We start from the raw sequence: 21830 nt of genomic DNA, 5'->3' as shown, positions 1-21830 counted from the left end.
TAGTGAAATTGGTGATTAATTAATTTAATATTTTATATTAAATTAATTAGAATTAATTAAATTATTTAATTAATTATTAATTATTAATTTTATTAGAAATGTTAATTTTGAATTAATTTTTGTAAAATTAATATAATCTCAGTTTTAAATATAACATTAAAAGCTGAAATTAATTTGAAATTTTGAAATTTTTTTTCAAAAATTAAAAAAAAATTGAAAAATGGGTTTTTCCCACTTTTCAAACTAGCTAGATAGTCATAAAACCACTACTTTTTTCAGTCAAATTCAAAGTAACTATTGGAATTAATGCAGCAATTAAGTTTGCATGATGATCATGCAATATAAACTTGAAGTCTGAGTGGAAATTGGGCATGCAGTCAGTTCAATTTGCTGAGAAATAGTGATTGAAGAACTGTTCTTCAACAAGCTGATAAACCAGTCCTCCTCCTCTTTTTTCCCTAATTCAAGCTTATTTTGAGTCCCACAACTCAATCCAATGCACCAAGAGGATAGTAGGGAAGGCCTTCTAGTGGTTCACATGTAGAAAGCAAGGAGATTGCAACTAAATTGAGCTTGAAGAAGAAGATCTTCAAAGGTCCACTTTATATTTTATGAGCATGCTGAATTTAAAGCCAAAATTAATGAGTTAGAATGCTTAATGATCCTGTTTTCTTCCGTTGCATGTTTCCTAACTCTATATGTTGGTATCAGAGCATCATTTAAGCATTCAATTTGGTTTAATTTTGGCTTGATGGGTGTTTTTCATAAGATATATGAAAATGGTGAACTGATATGGTTTTATGAGTTTTGGCATTAAATTTCTCTTCAAATATGTTGTAATTCTTGTAATTAATGTGGACCTTAATGTGTGTTTAAGTGACTGTAAAACGATTGGAGTCATTATAGTTGAAATTAAGATGTAATTCAAGAAAGAAGTGAAGAAGGTCGAGCTTTTGTCCAAGAAGCGTTGCAATGCTGCCCCTTGAGCATTGCAACGCCCGCAGTATCGCAACGCTGGGGTGAGAGCGTTGCAACGCTGCTCACCTCAGCCCAACATACACTCTTCAATCGAAATCGGCGGTCCAGATGAACTGGTCTAGCCGGTTCAGGTCAAGAAGGTCCAGTCTCACTTGATTCAGCCCGATTCGTCCACTTTTGAAGGTTTTAGAGGTCCGGTTCAAGCGGTTCGGGTCCGTTTCGGGGGCAATTTGAGTAGTCTAGAAACATTTTGGATCCACCTTATGCTGAATTTTATAATAGTTAGGCCTTCGTTTTCTTGAAAATACAAAAATTAAAACCATATCAGTATGTGTTAAATTATTATGCATGTGATTTATGTTATAACTAAATAAATCTTCTATGTTTATAAAGTATGGCATGTAGATTTAAAAACCCACCATAGGAAGCATGTTACATGCATTGAAAGTATGTTATAAAGTCTTATAATATATAGTATGCATGTTTAGGGTTTCTTTTATTTAATATAAGTGTTATATTAAATATTGAATGCCTTTGATGTATGTTATGGATGTTTAGCATGTCTAAAATTTTGTAAAATTGATATAAATTTGGGTTAGACATTTAAAATCCATAACGAAGATAAGCTACATGCTCAAATAGGTTAATCACATGTTTGAATAGTTAAAATAGGTCGATATCTTGTAAAACTAGGGTTACAAACTCAACTGGTATATAATCCTGTCTAAGACTGGGGGTATTTAAGTTGACAGTCTATGGAACACCTTCTACCTTGGGATTATGGTCGAACAATTGAGCGTTGTTAACCGATTTTATGAGCAGTACAGGAGTGGTGTAAAGTTTTAAAACTTGTTTATCACGTAGACATCGTAGGTGAAATCCAAATATAAATGTTATACTTGGATAAAAACCTAGACTTAGGTTGTTTAATTAGCCGGAACAAACTTGAGTAAAGATATATCCAAACAATTGTTAGGACACTTTAATGGGAGTTTAATAGCATATATGATATGGTATTAGAACACTTCAGTGGGAATTTAGAATGCTTTAGTGAGAGATTAATAGCATATACAATATGTCATTTTTAGCTTTCGCGTCCCTAAAAATTCACAATCTCAATCCATGTTTTAGTTCGTGACACTAGGAGTGACTTCCATTCGAAAAGTGAGTACATGAATCGAAGTTATGGTGAATAGGGGAAGTTATTCACAGGAAAATAAAAAGTGATATTTTGATTTTTAATTCTCACGTCCTAAGAGTTTTGACCATGAGATTTATGCGACGTTTCGTGTCACCTTGGGAGTGACCTCCATTCGAAAAGTGTTTGCATGAGTCAATATCCAAGTGAATGAGGGGAAGTTGTTCAATGTAAAATAAAATATACGATATACTGATTTGAATTCTCATGTCCCTAGAAAGTTCACACCGTGAGATTCATATGACGCTTCGTGTCACCCTGAGAGTGACCTCCATTCGAAAAGTGTTTATAGGTCAATATCAAGGTAAATAGGGAAAGTAGTTCATAGTGAATGGGTGAAGGATATGTTTCAACGTATCCTACAGTCTCTTCCATTTGTTTGGACTGTGAGATTCCTATGTTACGCTTGCTTGTCATCTTTAAGTTGGCCTCGCTAGTCGTTTTAACAACGGCTATCCTCTTGGAGGGTTATAACATAGGATTCAGAACAACTCAAACTCCAGTGATGGATAGGATTTCCTAGGTCGTTTTCAACTTTGACTTTCCAAATCGATAGCATCATTAGGGCTTACCTCTAAGGTCTAAAAACAGAGGCTTACACTTACGAAATTACTAAAGTGTTAGTAAGTTCTGACCAAAAACGGTAGCTAAATAACTAATAGAATATGAGTTATTTTGGGGATAGTATTTAGTCAAGAATGTCTTGCTATAGTATCATTGCAAAAAATAATGAATCTTGGGTGCATTATTACTTTGCTAAAACATGATTGTGTTTAAAAGTAATTCTCTGATAAAATATGTTTATATTTTCATAATGACGAGTTCTTAGTGGAACTATTAGCTTCTGATAAACTTACCGAGAATAATTATGCTACGCGAAAATCAAACATAAATACAATACTGGTGATTGGTGACCAACAGTTCATGTTAACAAAGGAGTGTCCTCCCGTTCCTGGTTCAAATGCATACCGAAATGTTTGAGATGCATATGACAGATGGATTAGGGCTAACGAGAATGCCCGTGCCTATATTCTTGACAGCATATCTGATGTATTGGCCAAGAAACATGAGAGCATGAGTACTGCCAGGCAGATTATGGAGTCTCTGTGTGGGATGTTTGGACAACCATCCTTCTCCCTAAGGCATGATGCTATCAAATATGTTTACAACTATCGTATGAAAGAAAGAGCCTCTGTTAGAGAACATGTCCTGGACATGATGGTCCATTTCAACGTGGCAGAAGTAAACAGTGCTATTGTTGATGAGAAGAGTCAAGTTGGTTTTATTCGTGAATCTCTTTTAAAGAGTTTCTTGCAATTTTATACAAATGCTAAGATGAATAAAATAGAATATAACTTGACTACGCTTCTCAATGAGCTACAGGCTTACCGGATCATGTTAAGGGCTAAAGGACTTGAACTAGAAGTAAATGTTACCGCTGTAGAGAAAAGAGGATCATTCTCTAAGAAGTCTGATATTGCTTCTTCTTCACAGAATAAAAGTATTCCAGTAAAGAAGAACAAAGGGAAAGGGAAAAAGAAACCAACTGGCAGAAAAGGCAAGGCAAATGCTGCAGATAAAGAAAAATGTTTCCACTGTAGCGCAGAAGGGCATTTGAAGAGAAACTACCCTCAATACCTTGCAGAGAAAAAAGCAGAGAAAGCAAGCCAAGGAAACTAGTTCCTTGTAAACTCCAAGTTTTGAACAGGGGAGTATTTCTCAGAACAACCAGTTGGAGATGTAATTGCTATCAAAAGATAAACTTGTTTATTTTTTGTTATTGTAATGAAATTTATTTTATCTTTTTATAAAAAACATATTTTATAAACTTTTGTTATAAATGAAACGTTCACTAGCAAAAGTTATATTTGTTCTACTGTAAAGCAACTTCAATTAGAACCAATCTAGTTAAAAGCCATTTGTAAATATTTAGATATTTAAGAACGGCTAGAAAACAATAAAGGCAAATAGTTATTTAACCTAAAGAATAAGTTCATAACACTTGAAAAGTTCAAAGTGTATAAAACTTGTTAGGTAAAATAAAATCCAAAATACTTCGATTAGATCAAAGAAAGGAATATAGAAAGTTTGAGATTTCTAGGGTTGTTCTGGTAGAACATGAAATCCAATGAAAACTTTCTACATCTAGTTGCCTTAATTATTTTGAACATCATTCCAATTTTAAGGTGTTTCTGAAAATCCATATGAGATATGAAAAATTCACAAAAGTTGTTTATGATATGTAAAAGATGTTTACATAATTCAAAAATTGGAAAAGATCGACACATGTGTCGGTGACGAACCCTTAAGTGTTGAAATATTGTTCAAAAGACATGCATATATGTAGGCAATCCAAAAGTAGTATATTTTTCAAGTAAATCAAGTGTTTGTGTTGACAAATACCAAAGTTTCTGGAAAAATATACAAGTCACCATGTATTATTTGTATTCCATAAAAACAAATATATCAATAAAGATATATTGATTCAAACTGATATTATAACAAAAGTAGTTTGGGCAGATTAGATGCATCTTACTCAAAGAGTTGAGGGTACCTCAATATAGTAAGAGGGATGTATGACAACCTAGCCATGTTTTGAGTTTATTAGAAACTCATGCCATCAAGTCTAGGTGACAGCATCGAAAAACAAAGAGTTGTTAAAATTAGATGCATTCTCTATATAGTTTAATAACAAATCCATTGTATACTAACGGGTTTACTGCAATTTTCTTGGCTAAAGTGTTAGAGAATTTCCTAGTAAGACTAGAATTATGAGGTATAGAACCTAGGGCAAGTAGGAGAAAAACTCATGGGTATGTGATACCTAAAAGTAAAACATGCGTATGTGATGCCTTAATTTATTGTATTTCTCTGTAAAACTTAAAAACTCAACATTATGTATTCATATGTTTGTTACCACTGGAGTTTTAGTCCAAGTACGAGTTTGTTGGGTTTTATGTCCAAAAACTCGTGGATTGTAAACAATAAAACTTATTATGAAAAATCAATAAAGTTGTTATTGAATATATGAATTACTGATTTAGTTTTAGAAATAAATCTAATAAACTAAAAGATTCATAACTATTACATGAGTATTTGAACTTTATGTGGAGACATAAGAGTGGATCTGGTTCGAGTAAATATTCAAAATGATCTATAGTATATGAAATATAGTATATGAATAAGGTTAGGTGCCTTATTCTGGTAACACTATCGGATGTGGCTCACTCTGTAGTTGTTACAAGGAGTTGTAAAGTGCTATAGACAAAGTGATCCTAATTCATACATGTGATGACATGAGGAGTGGGGGCATCCTGTGCAATGAGTTTGCACAAGATTGGATCACGAAATAAGTCACTCTTACTTTATAACGTTGTTTACTATTTAAGACTTACTATTTCACAACGATGACCTAGGTAACTTAACCTGAATCTTGAGCTAACTATGAAGTCCTGTTTATTTGGTATTATCTTTAGATTTGCATGGGTGAGGGTTGTCTCAACACCACAAGCTCAATAAGCCTCCCATTTCAAAGGTAAGATCAGGTGGATAGCTGGGGACATAGGGTGTAAGATGGAATTTGCTCCTACCCATGTTCAGGGCTAGTAGAGAGGTTGTTCATGAAGAGTACCTAGCACGATCTGAATCATCTCCAGTCTACCACATCAAAGTCATCATCGCAGAAAATTCATGCTTCCAATCAGAAACATGATCAATAACATCATTAAGCATCTTAATTTTCTCAGACAAAGAGGGCAGAAGATGATCACCAAAGGGGAAGGCAACAAAATCTACACTTAGGGCTTCCTCGGTAGTACCAGGAGAAGGTGGTGTAATGTCTGCAACATGATGCCCTTGAAATAATTTGTAGCTTAAATTCTGCAACCTCGAATTTGCACCAATAAGTTCATGTTGTGAGCAAGTCAGGCTTCTGAGACAATAGAATTCTACAAATTAATCTTGGATAAGCAATAAGTAATTTCAGAGCTTTTGATCCAATATATCTTTATAATTTTCTTATGACAAATGCTTCATATTCAAAAGAAACACCCTTTCTAATTTGAAATAACTAGGTAGCGAGAGCTATTGATAGACCTAAGTGATGAGATGAAGGACACCAATTTGCAATCTCGATACAAAAGAACACAACATATTTAGCACTGAGCTCTGCATAGCTAAGCTTCCTAGTCTTGGGCCAAACATTCTTCAAACCCCCAGTCCGTTTAGAGACAAGTTCTCTCAAGGAAGAGTGTAACTCCTGAGTGTTAGAAGGAACATTTCTGTCAAGAAACTTGTTAATAACACCTATAGTGAACACAAAGTTGTGAATTCTGACATGAACTCTGCAAAATTCTAGGGAATTGGAATCATCAAAAGCAAGCAAGAGATTCACAATAAATTCCCTTACGTGATAGGACAATAAGGACTGAGATTCAATATAGTTTTTATCAGATCAACTTTATCGATAAGTTCCATGATATCAAGACATTCCTGAGCCATATCAGACAGCTCTTTCTTAGCAAAAATCTTCCTCTTAGTCACATACTTCTAGTAGATAGTTCTTTCCTCATAAGTAAATGAAACACCATCAAGAGGAACACAGGGAACAATAGCAGAAGTAGACCTTTTCTTCTAAGCTCGAGCAGATGCACGAGTAACTAGACCTTGAACTTTTTCAGAGTCTTCTTTAGAGCTACTTTTCAGAGCCCAATCTCTAGAGGACTCGAACAACTTCTCAACACCATCATCGTCATAACTTTCTTCAAGCGTCTCAAAACTTGTACTTGCATCTTCTGTAACAACTTTAATCTTGATAACATTTGACTTAGAGACACATCATCTTAAAAAGAATCCTTGGACACATGAGGATCATTAGAGGGTCTTATTTAGTACTCACTTGTTTCAATTTGATCATGATCAACATTTATTATGTCCTTCTCAACATTCTTTCTAGTCACACATCCAACATTCTCAACCGTCTGAAATTGATCAACAAATTCTTTAACAACTTGATCAATTTTATCAGCAACATGATTTGAATCATAAGTAGACTCTTTTCAACAAAAGCCTCAACAACACTTTTTTTCAGACACGATAGTAAGAGGTTCACTAGAACCAGCAGTAGTAACATTTAAATCATCACCAGTATTAGAACCCAAAGTAGAGTCATGCACAATGTGATCGATTATTTTTGATAAACTAACAACATTCGAAGGAATGTCAGAACCAGTTCTAGGGACATTAACATTCTCAATAATAAGGCTAGTTTCATAAAAAGAACAAAAATTAATTTGATCAGGGACAGACATTTCAGAAACCCTAAATTGTTCACTTGAGTGTTCACCATGATTAGACATAACATGTTTCTCAAAAACAAGACTCACAACACGGTAATCTTATTCAGACTCAGAAGGACTATTAAAAGTTGATTTATTTGAATCGGCTAAGATAATTTTACCCGATCCCACTAAGTTGGTCATGGTCAGAGCTATCATGGACAATGAATCAGTCCTTTCCTTAGCAGTGGTAAAGGAGGATACATTTGATCCTTTCGTTGAATAGACCAAGATGCAGCAACTCTACTCTTCGAAAGGGAGTGGAACCCTCTCAAGCGCACACCATAGGCATTTGTTGTTGTTGTTGGAACATCATCTTCAACATCCTTCTTCTTTTTTGCTTTTTCTTTGTAACGGACCATCTTTTCTTCAAGAAAATAGATTTTCTTTTGAGTATTCACCATCGTGCAAAGAAAGTTTCAAAGAAGAACACCAAAACAGTTTGCAAAATATGGGGAAGAAGATGAACAACCACATTGAAGGAAGCTAGTGCCTCCATTAATATTTTCCACTTACTTTATTTCAAATTTAAATTAATCACAACATTAAACAAAACGTAGGCTTTCAACAAAGTTACATTAATGGGCTTGTTAATAACCAACACCCAACCCTACCAAAAACAACACAAATTAGTCATTGCTATAAATTAATTTTACAAAGGCCCAAACTTTCTTTTAAAGCTTCAAATTGACTTGCATCCAAACGTCCAAACATGTTTAAACAAAATTTTCCTATTTTCAACTAGATCACAATTTAATTGATGTCAAATATGAATATGCTTAGTTTGACTGTGCTAAACCAGATTCTTTGAAATATTGGTCGGACTGATATTATCACAATAAAGAGCCATGGCTTCCTACGGAACATCTTATTCTTTTAACATTTGTTTCATCCACATCAATTAGGTACAACTACTACCTGTTGCAATGCATTCGGCTTCTGCAGTAGATAAAGAGACACAATTTGGTTTCTTACTGAACCAAGATTCTATATTGTTTCCAAGGAAGAAACTCCTTCTGAAGTGCTCTTTTCGTCCTCTTAACTCCCAGCCCAATCAACATCGTTGTAGCCAACAAGAGAACTACTTCTTTAAAAAATATATAATAGCCCATAGTCATTTGTCCCACTCATATATTTGATTATTCTCTTTACATCGAGGAGGAGATTAGATGTGGCACAAGATTGATGTCAAGCACAAACTCCAACTGTAAAAACAATATCAGGTCTACTGGTAATGAGGTATAGTAAACTTTCAATGATGCTTTTATATAAGCTTTCATCAACACTATTTCCTATCTTTAGATAGCTTAGAGTTAGCAGGAGTTGGAGTTTGTTTGACTTTTGCCTTTTCAAGTCCAAATTTCATCACAATGCTTCTAGCATATTTAGTCTTAAGAAATAAATATACCTTCATCAAGTTGTTTAATTTGAAACACAAGAAAGTAGGTCAATTCACCGACCATACTCATTTCAAACTCTTTCTTTATTTGTTCTACAAATAAATCAACCATCTTCTGAGGCTCCTACCAAAAACAACATCATCAACATAATTTTGAACTATGACAAAATCCTTAACTGATTTATACATAAATAGAGTTTTATCCACTTCTTCTCTAGTATAGCCATTCTCAACTAGAAACTGGGTCAATCGTTCATATCAGGCCCTATGGGCCTGCTTGAGACCATATAGAGTCTTTTTTAACTTGTACACGTAATCATGAAATGAAGGGTCAACAAACCCTTTAGGTTAATCAACATAAACTTCCTCAATTAGATACCCATTTAAGAAAGCACTGTTTAATCCATTTGATACAATTTGAATTTCATTAAACATCAAATACTCAGGAGTAATCTCATAACTTCAAGCTGAGCCACGGGGGATAAAATGTTTCATTCAATTATACTTCTTCAATCTAAGGATACCCTTATGGAACTAAACGAGCTTTATTCCTGGTTACATTTCCACTTTCATTAGATTTGTTCTTAAAAATCCACTTTGTCCTTATAACATTCACATTTTCTAGACGAGGAATCAGAGTTCAGACATCATTCTTCACAAATTGAACAAGCTCTTCCTGCATTATATTCACCCAACACTCATCACTAAAAGCTTTCTTGACATTCTTTGTCTCAAACGGGGAGGTAAAATAAATATTACTTATCATCTCAAGATAGTTGACTTTATCTTTTCCCCTGGTGAAGATCCCTTCTTCTAAGCTTACGAGAATATTAGAGGTTGGAAGATTTTTACGAACCCTGCTGAACGGTTACTTCTTACTAACTTCATGTTCTTCAATCACATCCTCATTATTCTTATTTTAGCTTTCAATGCACTTGTCAGATAACTTATCTTGGACATTTGAACTGACAACAAGTAACATGCTATGTTCTTCTTCCTTAGGGATAGAATAAGAACCATTCATGACATCATCAATAATAATATTTGTAGATTCCATAACACATCATGTATGTTTGTTGTATATGCAATAGACCCTATTATTTGTGGAGTGGCCAAATAATATGCTTTTATTGGATTTGGAATCCAATTTTCTCCTGGTATCCCTATCTACTAAAATATAGCACTTGCTGTCGAATATATGGAAATATTTGACATTAGGTTCCTCCCCCTTCATATTTAATAATTTGTGATAGAGGAACCTGGATGTAGAGCAACAGGATTATATATGTGGCATGTTGTATTCATTGCTTTAGTCCAAAAGTGAAATGGTAGACTTTTGGCATGGAGCATGGCTCGAGCCATCTCTTGGAGAGTGCAATTCTTGTGCGACAAACAATGATCTCTTGGAGAGTGCAAATTTTTTGTTCAATAACCCCACTCTTCTAAGGAGTAATCGATGTTGAATATTCATGATGAATGCCAACCGATGTGCAATATTCATTGAATTGAGAATTTTCAAATTCTCGGTTGTGATCATTTCTAATTTGAACAACATTCAGATTTTTTTTTCTCTCTGAACTCGAAGACACGTAGCTTGAAAAGTAGTAAACGTTTCAGATTTTTCATGAAGAAAGCGCACCCAAGTGTATCTTGAGTAATCATCAACACACACAAGAACATATCGTTTTCCACAAAGACATTCAATTTGCATAGGACCCACAAGATCCAAATGAAGTGATTCTTGAATATTATTTGAGCTTGTATGAGAAACACAAGAACATATCGTTTAACTTAAAGATTGTGTTTACATTCATAAAAAAAAAAATTAAAAAAAAATTACATGTCCAAGCACAAGTTTACACTAATAATGAACTCCATTGTCAGCATAAGAGGAAACCCCAACCTGATAAGAGTTAAGTTGTGAAAGGAACTTGCTCGTAGTTGGATACTTCGTATGAAACTTGTGCAGGTAAGCCAAAACGAAGGTAGGTGATGATGCGTTTATTTTATGAGGTGGAATTATGAATGAGATGCAGTGACGAAAATGCATTGAGCAATCAAGTTTTCTCAGTGGAATCCAAGTGTAAACCCCACTGAGTTTCCTGGTAAGTCCAAGGTCGAACTCAGGGACGTGGGAAAACAATATGCGGTAATAATTTTTCACGAAGGCTTTGTGGTAACCAGTAACTCAAATAGTTGTTGGTTTTGTTTGTTGCGATAATGAAATAAATAAATCCGGTGGATTTGAGAAAAGTTTGATTATGCGATAGATGCACTGAGTATGTGGATGAACGGGTTGAGAAGGTCTTTAACTAGCGTTACCTGGGAATGCGTCAGACTATACGATCATGCTACACCCATGCACAACAAGTCATTTTCCAATACAAATGCGGTGCTTCTAAGTCTAGGACGCATGTGTTGAATGCAAAAGTGTCCATTGAGCTTATTCCTAAGTCTCTACTCTTTTCCTATGCGATGATGCAAGATGCACAAAAAGGCAAGATGATCGCACACAATCATATCCTATCTCCAGGATGCATGCGATGCATTAATAGCAAACAGTGCTTATTCCTAAGCTCTTATCTCTTGATTATGCGTTCTAATCTTACTCTCCCGAGCCTAGATCCTGTCCTTAGACTACCCTCCCGAGTATCTCTAATGGACGAATGAAGCATACACAATACAAGATAATCGCATAGAATGAAGATCCCCAAATATGCTAGCTAAATACTTCTCAACCCACTCAACAAATTTAGCTACTCATGCGGGATAAATAGAGAGTGAAAAGATATAGAGAAGTAAATTCCATTTCTATAAATGAGTTTGAATACAAAATAACAATGGAAGATAAAAGTAGAGAGCCTGGTAGCAATCCCTTGCTGCCCAAGGATTTTACACTGGCAACTCTATTCGGTTCAAAAGATATTCCTGCTTCCGCAGGAGCTGGCCCTCTCTCTGATCTTGATGCTTCTAGCACTCTCCCGAGCTAACCGGAACGATCTATCAGCACAACCATCTTCTCTTGCTTTCGCCTTAAGGTAAAAGAAAATCTAAAAATAGGGCTAAACTATGAATAAAACTTGTGAACTCGTGAACAGGTGAACCCCTTTTCTGAAGGATGCCTTCGGTATTTATAGAGCTTCGAGGTGAAAAGCGGCTTCTCTCTTATGATTGCACAGATGGGATGGCTTTAATTCTCTGACCGATACACCGAATATTTGTCATTGAAAAGCTGAGTGTACTTGTTATCGTTAGCAGTTTGTCAACTTAATTTGGATTCGACCTTCATCAGCTTTCTGTCCCATCGTGAATAATTATGCTTTTCACCCAGATGCGCCCACCAAGTTATGCCGACTCTATGCGGCAATCCTTCTTGAGCAGGTGTTTGCGAGCACAAATCACCGCAAAGCCTTGCGGTAATGCTACGCTCGACCATTGATTTCTTGTGATCGCGCTCTCCACCCTGCGTTAACGCATATTTTACATAAAACTACCAAAGTTAACTGTTCTTATGTGATGAACACATGCAACCGCAATGTTATGAACTTAGTGCTTTTTGGATGCAATCTAACATATTTTATCAACGCAAACCTTCAATGTTTAATAACTTAGCACTGTAATATCGTGCACTTCTGCTTGTTATCACACCCCCAAATTTAACGATGCTTGTCCTCAAGCATAAGCTAAAGATTTTCTTTAGAAAGTTGACCGCGAATCTCTTTTCCTAAATTTCTCAAGGATACTTCATTCAAATCCTATACACCAAAATTTCCTTGATTCTTATTCAAGTCTTTTCTTAAAATATTTCTAATACCTAGGGACCGCAAGCTTCAAAAGGACTTTACTAAATTCTAGGACATCGGATGATTTATTTCAAAAAAACTTTTTCACTAGGGTGTTAAATGATTTTATCCTTGCATATTTTTGTCATTGTTATTTTTTTTCTGACCTTGCGCTGATCCAAGTGCCTAACAATTGTTTTGGCTTGCTCCCACGTATGTCATGTGGACATCCAACTATGAGCAAAGCTCTCTTTCTCAGACTAAACTCATACCTACTTAGCAGGGGAGTTGCGATGATTTATTTATGCGGTTATCCTGGCGACTTACTTTCGTTTTGACTTGCCCCCACGTGTGTCATGTGGACATCCAACTACGGGTAAGTGTCTTTCACAACTTAACTCTTATCAACATGGGTTTCCCCATTGCATTGACAGTGGAGTTATTACTCTCAAAATTATATATATATACCTAAATAACGAAGTAGATATTCGATAATAGATAATAACAAGATTTGATACAGAATGATAATTGAAGTGTCGTAGAAATGAGAATTCATGAACCAGACAAAGGATACTCCAGAAGACTTGTGCCCTAGATGATGTTGCATGCCAGCGTAAAGGCTATTACATTTTCCTCTATTCTGGGCTTCTCAGGTCTACAGAGGTCTTTTTCTTGCTAAAAATCACCCCCGCAATATGCCTTAACTCGGTGCCCATTAACCTTAAATGTACGGGTTCCATCCTCAGTAATCAGCTCCACCGCACCATGCTGGAATATTTCTTTAATGATGAAGGGTCCGGACCAGTACGACTTTAACTTGTCAGGAAAGAGTCGTAGCCGTAAATTAAAGAGCAAAACCTTGTGTCCCACATAAAGATTTTTACCGCATAGTCTGCTGTCATGCCACCATTTTACTCGTTCTTTGTATATTTTGTCATTTTCATAAGCTTGCATTCTCCACTCATCAAGCTCGACCAGTTGTAGCTTTCTTGCATCCCCTGCTGCTCTTAAGTCAAAGTTAAGCTTCTTCACCGCCCACAGCGCCTTATGCTCCAACTTCAATGGCAAATGACATGCTTTACCAAATACCAATGCATACGGGGACATGCCTATCGGTGTTTTATAAGCAGTCTAGTATGCCCACAGCGCATCGTCCAACTTTCTTGCCCAATCTTTTCGCGAAGGCTTTACCACCTTCTCCAATATCAACTTAATTTCTTGATTGGACACTTCAGCCTAAAAATTCATCTGTGGATGGTATGTGGTGGCCACTTTGTGGAGGATATTATATTTTAGCAATAGATTCTTGACAGAGTAATTAACAAAATGGGAGCCTTCATCACTTATTATGGAACGTGGAGTGCCAAAATGCGTGAAAATATTTTTCTTCAAGAATTTGGAGACTACTACCGCATCACTTACGGCATATGTTATTACTTCTACACACTTGGACACATAGTTGACGACTAGCAGAATATAATTGTGACCATTCGAAGGTGGAAATGGTCCCATGAAATCAATGACCCAAATGTCGAACAACTCCAGTTCTAGAATGATATTCATGGGTATCGCATGTTTCCATTGCGTAGTCTCTAGCATCCTTAAATAATGTTGGCCAATAGAACCCACTTTGCAAGACTTTTGCTACAGTGTGCTGCCCTCTAAAGTGTCCACCATATGGTGAATCATGACATTTTGATAATATGCATTGATGAGCAGCCTCCAGTACACATAGTCGCATAACCTGGTCATACCCCCTCTTATACTGATTCGGCTCATCTAAATAATAATATCTGCATTCATGTTTGAGCTTCTTCTGTTGGTGGTAGGTATAATCTTTAGAAAATTGCTCGCAAACCAGATAGTTGACTATGTCAGCATACCATGGTAATTCTTCAATCTGAAATAGTTGCTCATCTGAAAACACTGCGCTCACGTCTGACTCCTTGCAGTCAACCTCAGGATTCTCCAATCTGGATAAATGATCCATAACTTGGTTTTTCGTTCCTTTACGGTCAACTATTTCCATTTCGAATTCTTGAAGAAGGAGAACCCATCTAATCAGCCTCGGCTTTGCGTCCTTCTTTGTCATCAAATATTTTATCGTCGAGTGGTCAGTATGGATGAGCACTTTCATTCCCAGCAGATATGCTCTGAACTTTTCTAACGCAAATATTACCGCAAGCAGCTCTTTTTCTATGGTGGTGTAGTTGGTCTGAGTAGGGTTGAACGTCTTACTTGCATATGCGATGGGATGCAAGATTTTTTTTCTCTTCTGTGCTCATACTTCTCCCATCGCATACCCACTTGCATCGCACATTATTTCAAAAGGAAGTATCCAATTTGGTGCGATCAAAACGGGTGCAGTCGTCAATGCGTTCTTTAAAATCATGAATGCGTTGCGGCAATTATCATCAAAGTCAAATTTCCTATCAGCTTCCAACAACGCACTCAGCGGTCGTGCTATTTTTGAGATATCCTTGACAAAATGTCTGTAGAATCCGGCATGCCCCAAGAAACTTCTTACAGCCTTTATATCTATTGGAGGTGGGAGTTTTTCAATTGCTTCTATTTCTGCTTTATCCACCTCCAACCCTTCCCGCGATACCTTGTGCTCCAGCACAATGCCCTCCTTCACCATAAAATGGCATTTTTTCCAGTTAAGCACGAGATTCGTCTCTCACATCTTTTCAGTATCTTCTCCAAGTTGGCAAGAAAAACTTCGTATGTATGCCCATAGACAGAGAATTCGTCCATAAATATTTCGACAGAGTTCTCAAGATATTCTGAAAAGATGGTCATCATGCACCTTTGGAACGTGCTTGGCACATTGCAGAGGTCGAACGGCATGCGGTGAAAAGCAAAGGTCCCATATGGGCAGGTGAATGTGGTCTTGTCCTGGTCTTCTAGAGCAATCATGATATGGTTATACCCGGCATAGCCATCCAAAAAGCAGTAAAATTCATTTCCGGCTAGACAATCTTGCATCTGGTCAACAAACGACAGAGGGAAATGATCTTTCTTCGTTGCCGCATTTAGCTTGTGGTAGTCCATGCAAATGCACCACCCGGTGATGGTTCTTTGCGGTATCAGCTCATTATTTTTGTTGGAGACTACCGTCATGCCACCTTTCTTTGGCACACACTACACGGGGCTGACCCATGTGCTGTCTGCTATCGGATAAATAATGTCCACACTTAATGATCTCCTTTTTAACGACTTCTTTCATCGCAGGGTTGAGTCTGCGCTGATGTTCGATCGTTGCCTTGTGGTTTTCTTCGAGACAAATTCGGTATATACAGTACGCTGGGCTAATTCCTCAAATGTCTGCGAGCGTCCAGCCAATTGCTCGGACATGCTTCCTTAGAATGCTCATCAACGCATTCTCCTAGTCTTCATTAAGCTCCAAGGAAATAATTACTGGCAGCTTCTCATTCTGCCCTAAAAATGCATACTTTAGGTGATTCGGCAGGGTCTTTAACTCTATTGTTGATGGTTCTTTCAGAGACGGTTGCGTTGTTTTTCTTTCTTCTTTTACTATTGGCTCTTCTTCTTGGGTTGCGATCATCTCAACTTCCTTGCTTGGATTTTCTATGATCGCATTACATATTGCAATGGACGCACTTGCATCCTCATCTTCATTTTCATTGTCAAGTTTCTCTTCTTCATTCATACTTTGGTCGTCATTAGATTCATTCAAGTTTTCATCGTCAAGAAACTTCATGGCACGGATGATGTTGAACTTGAGCTTCTATCCATTTATGTTCAAAGTGATCTCTCCTTTGTGCACATCAATTTGGGCACGACCTGTTGATAAAAATGGTCACCCTAGGATGATGGGCACGTCTTTATTGGCTTCGTAATCTAAGATGATGAAGTCAGCTAGTAATATAAATTTTTCGATGGTAATCAGCACGTCCTTCACCTTTCCCTCTAGATGACCCAGAGATTTATCTGCAAGTTGGAGAGTCACGGTCATGGGCGCAAGTTGCCCCACATTCAGCTGCTTAAAGATCGACAGAGACATCAAGTTGGTGCTAGTTCCAAGGTCACACAATGCTTGCCCGATGTACAGACCTCCAATGGAGCAAGGTATAGTAAAGCTCCTAGGATCGCTTATCTTCGGTGGAATTATTGATTTCGAACTCTGTGTTAAAACCACTGTGGCCTTACCAGTGCCCCTCTTCTTAGTTACCATATCCTTCAGAAATTTCGTGTAAGCATGGATCTCCTCAATCGCTTCACTGAATGGAATATTTATATGTAATTATTTTAACATAGGTAGGAAGCGTTGGTATTGTACCTTGTCATTCTTTTTCTTTCTGAGTCTTTGTGGGAAAGGTGGTAACTGCACTCTCATGGTCCCCTTCTCTGTTGGCTTTGAGGTGGATGCAACTTCTAGCTTTATTGCTTCTTTTTCTTCTTCTTCTTCTTGAGTCACTGCAATTTCAGGTTCCAACGCAATGGGAGTAGTCCAGCTAAGCTCCTTCTTTTCTCCCTCCACAGCTTTTCCACTCCGCAATATCACGACTTGATATTGCTCTTTACCTGATCCCCCGGGTTGCGTGGGATTTCTGTTGAACTCGGTAGGTGATTACATGCAGAAATGCATGCCAGCTTAGGCCTTTTACTTAGAATTATGAAGGTTGTTAGGCAGAATATGCGTCGATCATGATAGAAATTCACGAGAATATGAGTTTGCGTCAATCAGCATGTCGAATCTCAGCTAACCCATTATTTTTCGTTAATTACGCGTTCAATTTTCTATTTTTGAAGCCAATGCAGGAAATGAATGCAAACGTGGAAACCGGACCACCGCATAGACAACCGCATGCAGAGAAACACTCCATCGCAAAGGTAAATTCATCGATTAACGCATGGATGTTGCGGTAATCACTTGTATGCTTCCATTGCATGGGATTTGCGGTCGTCAGGTGATTGCGGTCATCATGTAGAGTTACGGTATTAAGGGAATGCGGCCATTGAATGATTGTGGCTACGCGACAAAGCTTTCTAATGGGATCAACGCAAGGTAGGTGGAATGAACGCATCAATGCATCTACCTCAAGAAAATCCAAAAGATGAAGTTGACATTTCACCTACCATGTCGTTGGTGGCAGAGGTTTAGAAAACGACTAACACACCGAACGTCAGATTCAGAGTAGTCCAATTAATGTTGTCGGCGATCCAAGCTCTATAAATAGAGGCCGATGAGCAGAAATTCAAGCATCCAAGGTTTTCGCCTGAGGTTCGCCTAGGGCGGATTCTTGCGATTCAGACAAACGCGTGAGAAGATGGCTGAGAGTTCTTCACCTCCTTCTTTCATTCTGAGTGACGACCGGAGCTAGATCTCGAGAGAGTCAGCTCCTCCGCCCATCCATGGCACCACCGACAGCCCGGTCACTCCTTTTCCTTTCTTTTCCTATATTGTATTGTATGACATTTTGAATTAAGGAATTAAAACAATTTGTTTTCAATGCATTACTCTGGTCTTTCGACTCCATCTCCATCTTCTTTGCATAGTATCTTTACTTTCATTACAACACTTAGTGAGATTGCTTGGATATTGCATACTTAGTCATGTGGATTAGGGATATGAACATGTAGCAACCTACCGAGAGGTATGCGTTGCGTGAGTGTGTGAGTAACCTTATTTTCTTAGTGTGAATTTGTGGCAACGCCTGTCTATAGGCTAACGCATTGCTTGTCTATGAGCAAAGTCAGCAACAACCAACTGCTCGAGAGGGTAAGTGGTTGGTCGCATTAAGCAATGCATACATTGTTCACTAGAGATTGGAGTAATCTTGCGTCAACCAGGTTCATGCGTTTGTCTTATTTTATGTTGTGACCAACACCCCTTTAGGGCTATTCGAGAGAGAGTCTAAAGAAAGACCCTAATGACTCGAGAGAGCAAGATTAGATCGGCATAAGCAAGAGATAGGAACTTAGAGATAAGCTCTGTTTTTCAACACTACATCGCATGCACCCTAGGAATAGGTATGATATTATGTGGTCACCTGATTTTTGTTTGTGTCACTCTATCATCGCATAAATGAGAATATAGGCTTATGTGTAGGTCCTATAGACTTATCGCATATATCGTATGCGTTCTAGCAATAGAAGCCGTAGCACTCGCACCGAGAAGCGGTTTACTATTGTATATGTGTTGCATGATCACATTGGCTTGCAATGACTAAGGTTGCCCCTGTGGTCATTCTTAAGGGTTGCAATGAAATCATCTCCGCATTTTATCTATTTTCCCATACATTTATTTCAAGTCAAGGTTTGTCGCATCTCTACCTTTCACATATATTCTCATTGTGTTGTCTGTTAGATAGGAGTAGGAGTAGGATTAACTTAGCAACATCCCCTCCATTCTTTTATTTATACTTCCGCATGCACATCACCGCAAATATATAGTTACAAGTCCCTGTGTTCGACCTCGAATTACCTGAGAAACTTGCGTTGGAATTATACTTGATTCCATCGCAAGAAAACTTGTGGTAGGACGCATGGTCATCGCATACATTCGTTAACACATTTTTCATTCCAACGCATGACCATCGACGCATGACTATCAACACATATCTTAGGAACATGCATCGCATAACGCGTCCACGAGATTTTGGTTGTCGAGTAAAATTGTCCTCTAATTTCCCGCCATTAAGTTTTTTGCACCGTTGCTGGGGACTTGGCAACTAAATGTTTGTTAAGTTTTGTGTCTCTGCGAGCAAACTTTTTATCTTGGGTGTATTGCAGCTTGTGCGAATAGGTTGCAAACAATATTGAAGTGTAGGCAATGTGCTGAAAACCAATGTTGACCCTAAGGTAGAAGGGCAATCAGTCGCAAAAGAGCTAAAGAAAGTTCTAAGCTCATGATGGCTACATGCGCCCAACAATTGCCAGAAGTTCCAATGGTCAGGACAACTTGACCCAAGTAGTTAAGAGTCATCTCCTACATGGAAGACTCCTTGCGGTGACAACACTCTTATTTTTCAAGGGACGTCTTCTACTCTATCTTTACATTGCTTTCTTAGTATAGGTTTATTTTATTTTATTTTTATTGTTATTTTGGATATATGGTTGCTTCCTTGGTTGTGGTACGTTTGCTCTTGTAAGTGCAACAATAAGTCTCCTCAGTTCGTAGTTCAACGGAAGAATTCCTTTCACTCTTCAACACATGGCTTTAAGCACGTGGATTCCAACACATGAGCGCATGCGTTGTTCCGCCTAAGGTCTTTTCCTATTATTTTGTATGCCTTATCCTTTTGAAATTCTCTCTTTCCCAATTGCGTTGTTTGTGATGTTTCTATGATGGTACATATAGTTTACCGCATTTTCCAACTAATCAACGCAAGGCATTCTTTGCTTTTATTAGCTTCTTCAAATTTTGAAATTCTTAAGTTTTATTTTGTGCAAACCTTTGTTCAAATATTTATTATCGCATTCTTGTAATTTTGATTTTAGCTTTGCGGTAAGAACACTGCCAACCTCTAAGTTTGGGGGTGGCAGCGGTCTCAGAGAATTGCGTTCATTACATTGCGATCATTTAAGGAAAAAAAAAAGTTGAAGTGAGCTTTTAAGAATAATAACTCCATTGTCAACGCAATGGAGAAACCCATGTTGATAAGAGTTAAGCTGTGAAAGGCACTTGCTCGAAGTTGGATGTCCGCATGACACATGTAGGGGCAAGCTAAAATGAAGGCAAGTCACTAGGATTAGCGCATAATCAACTCCTCTGTCCCGCGCAAGCCAAAATAAACAAGACAAGAGTTGAGTTTAATATGGAACGCAACCGAAGTTGGATGCCCGCATGACACACGGGGGGGAAGCCAAAACGAAGGGCGTAACCAGGTTCAACGACACATTTGAATAAGCCATCGCAAAGTTTTGAATTATTTTTGAATGAACGTATTCTCAAAAGCTAAACACAAAATTGCGATGAATGAATAAAAAGTTTTTAAGCAAAGGCTTACCAAATTTAACTTAGAAAATATCTTTTTGAAGAAGCAGCCAAAGTGGAGGAAAGCATTGTGGTGATGGTCGAAGGTGTGTGTAAATTATATTATGAGAAGCTGGTCATCGCAAAGGAAAGCATGAAGGTGAGTTAGAATTTCTTGAGTATAACGCATGCTTGAGGACAAGCATGATTTTAAGATTGGGGGTGTGATGACATGCAGGAATGTATGCAATCTTAGGCCTTTTACTTAGAATTATGAAGATTGTTAGGCAGAATATGTGTCGATCATGATAGGAATTCACGAGAATATGAGATTGCTTCGATCAACATGCGAATCTCAGCTAACCCATTATTTTGCATTAATTATGCGTTCAATGTTCTATTTTTATAGCCAATGCAGAAAATGAACGCAAACGCGGAAACCGAACCACTGCATAGACGATGGCATGCGGAGAAACACTCCATCACAAAGGCTAATGCATCGATCAATTTATGGATGTTGTGTTAATCACCCATATGCGTCCATCGCATGGGAGTTGTGCTCGTCAGGCGATTGCGGTCATCATGTAGAGTTGTGGTATTAAGCGAATGTGGCCATTGAATGATTGTGGCTACGCGACAATGCATTCTAATGGGATCAACGCAAGGTAGGTGGAATGAACGCATCAATGCATCTACCTCGAGAAAATTAGAAAGATGAAGTTGACATTTCACCTACCACGCCGTTGGTGGCAGAGGTTCAGAAAAGGACTAATGCGCTTAACATCAGATTCAAAAAAGTCCAATTAATGTTGTCGATGATCCAAGCTCTATAAATAGAGGCCGATGAGCAGAAATTCAAGCATCCAAGGTTTTCGCCTGAGGTTCGCCTAAGGTGAACCCTTGCGATCCAGACAAATGCGTGAGAAGATGGCTGAGAGTTCTTCATCTCCTTCTTCCATTCAGAGTGACGACTGGAGCCTTCGACCGGAGCTAGATCTCGAGAGAGTCAGCTCTTCCACCCATCCATGGCACCACCGGCAGCCTTGACGCACATCTGCTAGAAGCAAAGTTTTGCCTCCAATCGGTCATTTCTTTTCCTTTCTTTTCCTATATTCTATTGTATGACATTTTGAATTAAGGAATTAAAACAATTTGTTTTCAATGCAGTACTTTGTTCCTTCGACTCCATCTCCAT

The 21830-nt window shown here is 37.7% G+C and overlaps 1 protein-coding gene across 1 annotated transcript; it reads right to left on the bottom strand.

Annotated features, from left to right (window-relative positions):
• Window positions 1-13368: 13368 nt before the first annotated feature.
• LOC150032241 (uncharacterized) lies at window positions 13369-14722 on the bottom strand. The gene is made up of 2 exons (XM_090308452.1): window positions 14630-14722; window positions 13369-13749 (listed from the first exon to the last, which is right to left on the bottom strand). The coding sequence occupies exons 1-2, from the start codon at window positions 14720-14722 to the stop codon at window positions 13369-13371; spliced, it is 474 nt and encodes a 157-aa protein (XP_090164578.1).
• Between the last annotated feature and the right edge of the window lie 7108 nt (window positions 14723-21830).

This window comes from Benincasa hispida, chromosome 12, assembly GCF_027475165.1.
Source record: "Benincasa hispida cultivar pf3 chromosome 12, pf3_genome.v1.1, whole genome shotgun sequence".
NCBI classification, from domain to species: Eukaryota; Viridiplantae; Streptophyta; class Magnoliopsida; order Cucurbitales; family Cucurbitaceae; genus Benincasa; species Benincasa hispida.
This window is presented reverse-complemented; position numbering and strand designations above follow the sequence as displayed.

Bases quoted from the DNA above. Each gene is read 5' to 3' on its own strand.
- LOC150032241 (XM_090308452.1), bottom strand. From the start codon at position 14,722: ATGGAAATAGTTGACCGTAAAGGAACGAAAAACCAAGTTATGGATCAT. The intron at 13,750-14,629 runs GTGAGCGCAGTG...TTGCCATTGAAG, and splicing joins TTGACTGCAAGGAGTCAGAC to TTGGAGCATAAGGCGCTGTG.